At 37.9% G+C, this 10666-nt stretch overlaps 1 protein-coding gene across 5 annotated transcripts; it reads left to right on the top strand.

Annotated features, from left to right (window-relative positions):
* Positions 1–2468: 2468 nt before the first annotated feature.
* On the top strand, positions 2469–9703 carry LOC120111934 (prefoldin subunit 6-like). 5 transcript variants are annotated; one of them, XR_016397949.1, is made up of 6 exons: positions 2469–2686; positions 2791–2861; positions 2978–3102; positions 3244–3304; positions 5551–5706; positions 9315–9703. XR_016397949.1 is itself a non-coding variant. In XM_089926438.1 (6 exons), the coding sequence occupies exons 1-5, from the start codon at positions 2608–2610 to the stop codon at positions 3425–3427; spliced, it is 393 nt and encodes a 130-aa protein (XP_089782564.1). In that variant the 5' UTR covers positions 2469–2607; the 3' UTR covers positions 3428–3441; positions 9315–9703. The 5 variants fall into 5 exon arrangements, 4 of the variants coding, with proteins under 4 accessions (XP_089782564.1, XP_089782563.1, XP_089782565.1 ...); XM_089926438.1 differs by lacking the exon at positions 5551–5706 and adding an exon at positions 3371–3441; XM_089926437.1 differs by lacking the exon at positions 5551–5706.
* Positions 9704–10666: the final 963 nt, after the last annotated feature.

The raw sequence follows: 10666 nt of genomic DNA, 5'->3' as shown, positions 1-10666 counted from the left end.
AAGCTAGAAAGTTGTTCCAAATTTTTTCACTAAACACCTCAAAATCACCCAAAAGAGCTTTTGGCGCTTCAAGAAGCACTTTGCTCCTCCAAAAGAGATGCAAAATAGGGCCTTAGTCAGTGACACCAACTCTAGATAAGCATTAAGGTTATTGTACAGAGGTGTCGAATTCTACTAACCACTGCTCCTGATGCTAATGCATAAAGATCTGTTGTGACCTATTTACATGGAGAAAGCAACATCAGTATATAGGCATGCTTTGGAAGGTGTATATGTTGGGGAAGTTGGCAAGTACAGCATTTGTTCAATTAAAATTTTGATATCATACCAGTTGAAAAATGAAATCAAAGCAAACTCCATAAAAAAGATAGACATTTTGAATGTGAAAAAAATAATTAGTATGCTATGCTTGAACAAAAGCCTTTTGGGAAACCATTCAAGGTTTCTTGCTGTTTCAGTCCCTTTGTCTTGAACCTTAGGCATATGTGAGATAGCATTTTTTCCGTTATGTGCTAAGGCAACTGATTTCATGCTGCAAATTCGGAAGCAGCGCGAATTGTTTCTCTGTAGCATCAAATAGAAACATCAACAAGAAAACTGAGAAGATGACATGAGCTGCCTGTATAAATACCTTAGATGCTGTTTTGTTTTTTTTAACTTTTGGCAAACTGTATCCACTAATGTTTAGTTAGCTGGAGGGATCTTTGTTATGGACACTTGAGGTGCTACGGAAAGCCACATAAACACACCCGCATAAGTTATTCTATAAATTTTATAGGTTTCAACTGACAGATCAGAAGAAAGACAATCTGTAATCTATTGGAAGGCTGATCAGTTTTTGTGAGGCTCCATTTTGATAGTGAAGGAGAGAGAAGGGAGATATAGAGACTAATATCTGGTAAGCATAAGCAGACTTCATAATTTATCGTCAGGTGGGGAGAGGGAAAGAACATACAAAGGTTCTGGTGCAGCTGGTTCCATGAACACCAAGGTTTGTCATGTTTCCAATGAGGTAAGCAGTCAGTCCCAAATTAAACAGCATGTAGAAGGTATCAAACAGCATTTCTCCTGGGTTCTCAGCTAAGTTACCATAACCGTTGTTAGTGTTGTGATGGACCGGTATATTGCTGTTACATATCTGATTTAGGGACACTGATCTGAAATTTGGCATTACAACACCTATTCAGGTTTTCTTTGTATTGTGGTATTTGTCAGCAATTAAATAGTGGAAGCATCCAGCACGGTGTACTGCAAAAGGGGTAACCTGCAGAGTCAAAGTGCATCAAGGACTAATGCCTTTACCATGACTAAAAGAAAACTGGGGAAATGCTGAAAACTTATTAAGACAAGCTTCACACATCAAGCCCAGAAATAGTTGTACTGGATGTCCTTCTCAAGCCTAATGAAAGAAATTAGTTTCATGAGTGTCCATTTATTCAATTTTGAAGAAACTGGGAACGATTCTGAGCTTTCAAACAGTGAACAGACCTGATGGAGGCACCACAGTCGGAGCATATCCAAAATGCTTTCCAATGATGCGGGTGCTGAGTGATCATCTGCCTCGTGTAAGGCTGAGTGATGATTCACATGCACGGTGAGTTGAGTTTGAAAGGTTAGAGAACTAGAGATCAATAGGAAACTTTATGAAAAGCATCAACCTAGCAGCGTCATCAATCAAAATCATAAATTAGGCATTTATTTAGATTACCTAAACTCGCAACTTTCGTTTTGGTAGAAAACTTGCACAACTTTTTTTCGAGAGTTTCTATCAAAAGCAGTTGATCTAACAACGGTAAGTGACCGTGGGAAAAAGACATGTCAGAGCTTTCAAAAAGGCCCTAAACTTACTGCATGCTATAGTTCTTCTGAGACGATGGTTTCTATTAGGCTTTTAGGCCCAAATGGCTCGACATATGACATCATAAATATTCAGCTTGAGAGTTTTGCACAAGAGTACGTAAGTTACGATAATTCTATGTTGTGCATGAAGGCTTATGGCAGACACCTAAAGAGAAACAAGTTAACCTTCTCCTAGAGGGTTGAAAATTCTAATTACCAAGGTTTAGATCTTTCTTGATGAACTTGAGAGCAAGGTTATCTTTTAGTTGTCAAAATGGTCAGTAATGTTCCCTTGCCTACCGGGGAAAAAAAAGGAAAAGAAAAAAAGGTATGAAGTTATTATTGGCAAACCAGATGTGGATTCGCAGACGAAGAACAATTTGGGATATGTAGGTCCTAAAACCGATATGGGCCGTATTTGTTAATACCGGTCTCCGTGATGCATCCACGGATTTGCTTCAGTATTCTTTTTTTCCTGGGCCGCTCCCCATCTTCGCTCCCAACATCTCTTGTGAGCCATTTATAGACCTTTGGGGCAAGACGAACGGGCCCTAAGCTTCGGCCCCAAACTTGTTGATCCTGGACCAAGTAAAGGCCCAGCCCGAAGAATGCATTTGTTTGAATGCAGTTACCTACGCTTGTGCAGAGATACCCCGCCCCGGGTCCCGAACTGGCTGACCCTGGTCCACCTTTCTCCGCTGTCCGCCGCCGCCGCCGCCGCCGCACGGCTACTCAAGAGAAGCGAACGACGAGAAATCCATTAACCTTATGGCTTCGTCGGCGGCCCTCAGAGAGCTCCAGCGCGACCTTGAAACCCAAGCCAACGCACTCAGCAAATTCCAGAAAGGCCAGCAATTCTTCCTTCTCTCGCTTCTCCCTTCTCTCAAACCCTAACCCTATACGTCTCTTTCCCTGATCTTGGTCTTATCTATCTTTCCAAATCCACCGCAGACATCGCCAAGAACCACCAGGTGAGGAAGCAGTACACCATCCAGCTCGGCGAGAACGAGCTCGTCCTCAAGGTGCTCCCTTTTACCCTTCTTTTCGTTCTCTTCTTGTTCTACAGTCGGAAGGAAGAGGGAAGACGTTCTTGGTTTATTACGTATCTAGATTCGATCTTGACGTCTATGTTTTGCAGGAATTGGAGTTGTTGAATGAGAATGCTAATGTGTATAAGCTGATAGGGCCGGTGCTCGTGAAGCAGGACCTGGCGGAGGCCAATGCCAACGTCCGCAAGAGGATAGAGTACATCTCTGCCGAACTGTGAGTTCCCCTTCCTTTACCGTAAACCTTTTCTATGACATCAGCGGTTCTGTCAATTTGTTTTGTTTTCAGTTTTCATGTGATTTCTTTTATTTTCTTGAAGATAGGATGCTGTTTTTATCTTGTTTGTGTAATTTACAGGAAGCGGCTTGATGGGACCCTTCAAGATTTGGAAGACAAGCAGAACAACAAGAAGGATTCGGTTTGTAACTATATATCTTAGTCTTGTGTTGTATGTTATTCATCTTTTGTGCTTTTTGTGCAGTAGTTTCTGATTCAGCAGCCAATTCTGTTTCTGGATTTCTTTGACGGAATGGTCTTCTGATAGTATTTTGCATGGTAATTAACACTATAAATGATCAGATTATTTATCATTGTTAATTACAAATATTACTGAAATTTCTCCATGTATGATCCTGAACGACTGCCTTTTCAGTTAACTGGATGTCTTTACTTGGGTGCCATCTGATATCTAACTATTTAGTTCTCTCATGCCTTTGAGACGCCACATCTGGTGAAGTTTAGGAGATGGAGAAGTTTAGGTCACCATGGTTATAAGAATGGTGGCTGAAAACCTTGAAGTGTAGGCATGATTTGGAATAGCCTAACATTATGAAAATGCGACATTGAGCCAACAAGCAACAATAGAATTACTTAAATTGTTGAAATCTCATTGTAAAGTTGAGAGAAATGGAGTAATGAGTTGAAATTTGGTGCAGTAAGTAAATCTCAGTTTTGAAGGATATCAAAATAAAAGGACTCATGCAGCACCATTAATAACAAATAACTCCCTAGTGAAATTGGAGCAAAAAATGGAGGTGAAAGCAGAAAAGGCTGAAAAAAATTCCAACATTTATTTCATGAAACAAGGGATTGAAATGCATTGAATTGGATTGTAGTGGTATACTTGGTATGGGTTGGTGTTGGTATCTATTGCTACAAAAACTCGATCCAAGGCTGATGAAGATCTAGCGGTCGCTGACGGAGCTAATCCAATCGGAGGCCCTCCGATGCTTTAGTCAAATAGAGCTTTGGCAAACATAAGAGTAGAAAAAAGGCTTGAAGAGCAGAGTAGTGGAATAGCATGTGTGAGATGAGCGATGCGTACCCTGATCCCCTAGCCCTACTTTTATAGAGGAGTTGTCATAATCCTGCGAGGGTTGGACTCTTAGAGTCTAAGTTGAGAGGAGAATTGCCTCTAGTTTTCCTTATCGAGATCTGCCCAGGAGCTTGAGGCTGGTTGAAATAGGTCTTCCTATATGCCATGCGGTGGGCTATAATTGGGTGTCAAATTTGGGCTGCCTGAGGATCTAAAAAACAAGCAAAAATTTCTTCTAAAATGGAATATTTTAGTATGGTATCTCATAGGAATAAATGATACAGATACAATATAGAATAGAACTAAATAAAGCTACAAGACCCTTTGAAGAAGTAATTATGGGTCAACCAGCTATCGCTGGTCGGGAGGATTGACATGGTTGAACTTGGATCAAGGAGATTGTCTAAAAATAGCAATTCTTGTTATATAGATGAATTTGGTGAACCACAAAGATTCTGATGACAATTTTCTTTATACCACTAATTTGGACTTAATTCACTTTTTCCTATGCTTATCAATATTTAGGTTGCTAGATTTTGATCGTGGTACAAAAGTGAGCCTAAAAAGGATATTCTTATGTGAAAGGCAATTAGACTATCGCATCCAGTTGGGAGATTTTGGTTTTAATTCAACCGTGAATGGATCAGAGTGAGGGTTTGAGAAAGTGGATTTTTGTTCAAAATTATTTACATACATAGTCCATAGATTTATTTTAAGACATTTACAAGCATAGCAATTTAAATTGATTGCCCAGCATGTTTCAAGTTCTAAGCCAAAAATATTGGTAATAGAGCATACATTAATGCATATAGCAACACATCCAGAAATAAAGAAGGGATATGTCACCCTTTTGCTTCGAGGGCAATGCATCAGAATCATGTTTACATATGCCTTTTGAAGTATCATGACCATCCTTTAGAGAAATTGTTGATAATGCTTGTTTTGCCATCTCTTAAGTTACTGCTTACATCAGCTTGTCAGATTGAATTCCCAAGTGAATAGTGTCTCAATGTATCATTCCCTTGGCTAGAATTTGTCAAGCACAATTCTACTGACATCGTCCAAAGAATCTGAATCTGAACCTCTTTGATCAGAATCTCCAAAGGTGGAAAAAGTGATTTTTAAAGGCATAGAGTATATTATACTGAATCTGAACCTCTTTGATATGGGTTAGTTTTATATAGCCAATGGAAAGTTTGGAGTATTATACAACCAATGAACAGTTTTGAAGTCCTTTAGAAAACCGACAATTTATATTCTAATTCGCATTCAAGTGGCTTTGTTGGAGCAAGTTTCTAACTTATGCTTGACTTTTTAATGGTCTTAGTTGAAATTGAATGTTATTTCAGTGGATTCATTGGGTTGTTGAGATCAAAACATGAGGAGTTGGAGTGCTATTTTCTTGGAAACCTTGTTTCAAGAGTTGAAGCAAGGAAACGATTGCCTAGGAGTTGCTGAAAAATATCAGCAATTTTTCCAAAAGGAATTCTTGAATGCTTCAAAAGGTAAATATCAATTTGATTCTCAGCCATCACCCTTGGAACAAAAGATTTGGTTGTCAATTCTTGATTTATGTTTTAGTTGTGGTGCTATGTGTGCTAGTTTGTGCCAGTCTGTCAGTTTGTCTGGCTTAAATATTGAAATGAAAGGGTAGATAATTTAATTTATTATGCTATGAATGGTCTTAGATTATATCATCCAAGGGCAGAATGTGAAAAGGTTAAATTCTTTTTTAGTGGGAAACATGCAGTTTTTGGGGAATAAAGATGTGAAGGATGGGAGTCTTTGCATTATTGAGAAGTTCGTCAAGTTTGTGGAATCAATTAAGCTTAGACCTAGGCTTTGGCTTGGCCTAGTAACACCACAGTAGGCCTGATTGGGTTTGGGTTGAGTCACTTCTAGGGACTTCATATTCATGCTCTATTAATATGGCATGCTTTATCTCTAATGTCCAGCTTGTGTAGTATAAGCATCAAGCAAGACTCTGATACCTCCTCACTAAAGTAATGTTTTGTCTTCTTTTTGCACATTACAAGAAAAAAGTGCACATAAACGATGGAATACCAAAAGATGAAGAGCTTTTGCTCCTAATAGTTTTTTATTTTTAGTCAAATGAGTATTTTGCATTTAGCTATTGACTTAAATTAAAATGCGAATCAAGTCTTTTATTTTACACCTCAACCATTCACAGATATAGCAATAAAAATTAGTTGTCCAATGTGTTTCAAGCTTTTAGCTAAGCATGTTGGTACCTAAGCATGAGCCAATAGAGGTAGCGCAACATCTGGATAACCATTTAAGGAGGGATGTCTCACTTTTTGCCCCAAGGATGATGTCTTAGAATTAAATCAACTTTGAATTTCAAAATACTAGGGGAATCCTCTGAAAAAAATGTCGATAAATAACATTTCTCTTTGCATCTTTTAGGTTATTGGTCCACGATTCAGCTTTTGATATTAAATGTCTAAGAACATAGCGCTCCATCTCATCATTCTCTTAGTTGCTACAATAAGTCAAACGTAGTACTTTTTTTAACCAAAATCTTCTAAAGAATCCAAATCACTAGGGTGGAAGAAACCTTTTTTTAAGAGGACTGGTGATGGAGTGGGCGAGTCTTATACAGCCGCCAATTGAAAGTTTCAAAGCATTATATATAGGTTTTGTGGTCCAGACCATTATGGAAATGGATCTATAAGAATTGTTCAGGATTAGTTACCTCTGTGTGTAGCAATAGAATCTCCTTTGCAATACATGGTTGGTGAGTGATCTGAATCAGCTTGATATTAAGCTTTTCATCAGAGTTTATTATTGTTTCACTCCGACTAGTTTCGCTAATATTAAACATCTTCAGTGCTTGGTCAGTGTTAGTGGCCTTTCCACAGCAAAATTAGACCTCATGATGTGCACTATAAGTTAGGGTGGAAATTATCAGTTTTAAAGACGGATTTCCTAGCAAAGCATGATAATACTTAGCCTCAGATTGCTAATCTCATGTCCAATGGGAGATTAACCTAGTCCTAGATAATAGGATAGAAGAACTCAAAGTTGTCAAAGGCTCGAGGTGCACTAACCAAGGTCTTGTGGAACCTAGGCACAACACAAGACATGCACCTTGATGAAGTGAGGTGCAAAAATATGAAGATACAATTGAATAGAAATATCAAGAAGAAAGGTTGTACTCCTCTGTTCTATCAATATATATATATATATATAAAGAAGAAAGAACATTGTCCTCTGTTCTGTTTTTGCTAGACTGAAACTTAGTTGCAGGTCGAAGAAGCAGAAGGAGAAGGAGAAAGAGAAAGAAAATGATGATGATGAAGGACTTACTAGATGGAAGAATTGGCTGATCACCTGGTCAGAGCCCTAGATCCAGCGATTTCTTCTTCTCCCCTTTGTATCTTTCTCCCTTTTGGCCACAAGTCCCCAAATCCTGAATATGATCAATGGCTGATATTTAAAAGTGATCAGACATGCTTTTTCTGTGCCTAGGCTTTGTTTGAAGGTGCTAAAAAGGTGCTGGATGGAAGAATTGGGTAGTCGGCCGGACAGAGCCCTAGATCTGGCAATTTCTTTTCTTCCCCTTTGTATCTTTCTCCCTTTTAGCCACAAGTCCCCAACTCCTGATCATGATCAACGGCTGAGATTTAAAAGTGACCAAGCATGCTTTTTCTGTGCTTCGACTTTGTTTTAAGGTGCTAAAAAGGCGCGCTTTTGTAGTGCCCAAGCAAAGGGGCCTCACATCAGGCTAGGTGAGGCGCAGCAGTTGGGCTTTGCAAGCACCTTGCGCCTAGGTGTGCCTTAGACAATACTAGAAGAACTAATTGCCCTGTCATCCTTTGGTAAGAAAGTTTGAATGATTTGTTCAATGATATCTAAGATCTTGGCTGTTAGGCATCAGAGCATTATAGACTAATCTCTGAGCTGGTGAGGGTATTTGACATTGAAATTGTGTTGCTTCGGAATTTGTCCAAAGTAGAGAAGGAGAGTTTAAATGATTTGTTCAATGATGTTCAAGATCTTGGCTGTTAGGCATCACAGATCACAGACTAATCTTTGAGCTGGTGAGGATATAACCTTGAAATCTTGCTGCTTCTGAAGTTTGTCCAAAGTAGGGTCTAAGTACCTTACAGCATATATCTCTACATTTGTTAAGGTTGTGAAAATGATTTTGTTGGGACCCCAATTGTTGTTCTAGTTTCATGAAGGTACCTTCTGATGTCTTCTATGGAAAATCTTGCTTGCATGAGTGGAGAGCTTTTTGCTGTGAAGGTTAAATTAAGTCCCCCAAAGGTTAACAAGGAAATATGCTTATATAATATTAAAATATCCAACAGATGATTTTCTGAGTTTACGTATTAAAATATCTAACTAAATGAGATGATTTTGTATGTTTGTAAGTCAAAAGTTTACCTTGGTAAAGGTAGTCTGAATATTTATAGGTAAAAGCTGAAGGACCATGGGACCTGAAAGGATTTCTTGCGAATTTATGAAAAAAAAAGGGTTTTAAGAAATTTAGATGTAATATTGGCTTATTTGTAGTTGTAGTTCCATGTATTATTTCAAGAACAGTGCTTAATTGTAAACTTTTTATCCTAATCCCTCTCTCAGTACCACCTCCAAATTATTTGGAGAAACTTTTTCTAATTATTCACATATTATCTATTGCTGAATAATTCTTTGAATTATTCTTCATTTAATTGAATTATAAAAAATTATATCTCGTGATTTACTCACTTCTTCTCCAAGGAATGATGATGAATTAGAAATCATTTATTCTATATGCTGTTGTTGGAGATCGGACTATTGCTGTTTCTTGCAATTTTTGACTCCACTATTGTTTTAGCATGAATTTATATATAACTATACCAATGATACTGTGTATTCTTTTAATTTTTAATTTTTTTGATTCAATTCTTACCGAACTTTTGGTTAATTTTAAATTTTTCCTGAATTTTGGATGCTCTACCTTAACAGTATCTGAATGCCAAACCTGTTACCAATATGAATAGGAAAAAAAAAAAAAAAAAGAATTGGCAACCTTGGATTTTTGTCTGTGCCTGTAATAATGATCAGTGCACTAAAAAATGTAAATTATTGATTTTTGTCACAGATTTTAAAATTACAACAGAAGATTCAAACTCTTCAGGCTGGAAAAGCGAAGTCCTAGCTTACTGTTGTATGTTCAGATCAGCTAGTGCAGTAGGAAAGCTTTCAGGGCAGATGTCTGTGGCTGAGCATTTATCACTTTCGATTTCTCCCTTGCTGTTGATATGTGACCCAGTACTGAGAACAATCCATTCGCCTTCTACTTTTCCAGTTGGAGAGGTGGTGAGATGCCAGAAGGGACCATATATGACAATGTGCTGTATTTTAGTTTTGTAATACGGTTATGGTAGCTATGGGGCATATTGATGTGTTGTCGGCATTATATTGTGGCATTTGTTAAAATAATTGGCGTTATATAATGGTCATGAGGACAGTAATGCTATTGCTTTAAGATGTACAGAAATTTCAGTGCAGAGGCTGGATTTGTCATCATCGTTATTACCATGTAAAATTCTCTTGCATACGTACATGATGTCATGCCTATACATAAGGGGGGTGCGCATAAAGGCATAGGAAATTGCAGTTTTAGACTTTTAGTGCCTCAGAAGAATTTCCCTTATTTTGTTGAAAGAGAATTTTATCCATGGGCATAGCAGCTGTAACCTGGGAGTATTAAACTGTTACTTATATTGATGTCCAACATATAATATCATTACGATACTCGTGAATATGCAATTATCATAGGTCGTGATTTGCTTTTTTGAGTGGCTGCTTATGTTAAATGCAGACCTGACCCAAAAAATGAAATGAGTCTGACCCGGTCTCACAGGTCCTTTAACACGAGTCGGTTGGGGCCTAAGTAGATCGAGGCCTATGTAGATCGGATTGAATTAGGTCACGGGTTAATCCGACCTATTTGCAATATTAACTATTACACGTTGTGTCATGCGAATCTTCAAATCCTGATTAGCAGTGAAAGAAATCGCAGCCAGGGAATTGTGGGCTAAATTGGGCCAAATTGTTCCCCATTTGATTAGATTTGAACAAAATTCTCTTATATTTAGACATTGCGTGACCCCTCCGCAATCAAATGGAGAAGGCATTTGATCATTTATTTTTTATTGTCAATTTGCATGATGGATATGGAAGTCCGGGTCTATTCTCAACCTAAAGGCTTTAAAAAGTGGACACTCGATTTTAGAAGTCTTGGACAAACAATAGGGTTGAAAATGGACCGGGGATACAGGTCAGATATCAAGTATAAGAATATTCATATCTATTTTAGGTTGATGAATATAGATAGAGATATGGATATTAATGGGATGCTGAAAGATATATTTATATTTATTATAAATAGATAAAAATCATATATTAATGGTATGGATATAAGTAAGGACATAAACCAAATAGTTAAAT

Source organism: Phoenix dactylifera, chromosome 12 (assembly GCF_051530095.1).
Source record: "Phoenix dactylifera cultivar Ajwa chromosome 12, Ajwa_hap1_PhDact_Kaust_v1.1, whole genome shotgun sequence".
NCBI lineage: Eukaryota > Viridiplantae > Streptophyta > Magnoliopsida > Arecales > Arecaceae > Phoenix > Phoenix dactylifera.
This window is presented reverse-complemented; position numbering and strand designations above follow the sequence as displayed.

Coding starts and splice junctions, on each gene's coding strand:
- LOC120111934 (XM_089926437.1), top strand. CDS start 2,608: ATGGCTTCGTCGGCGGCCCTCAGAGAGCTCCAGCGCGACCTTGAAACC. Junction 2,687..2,790: donor ACTCAGCAAATTCCAGAAAG/GCCAGCAATTCT, acceptor AATCCACCGCAG/ACATCGCCAAGAACCACCAG. Junction 2,862..2,977: donor AGAACGAGCTCGTCCTCAAG/GTGCTCCCTTTT, acceptor TATGTTTTGCAG/GAATTGGAGTTGTTGAATGA.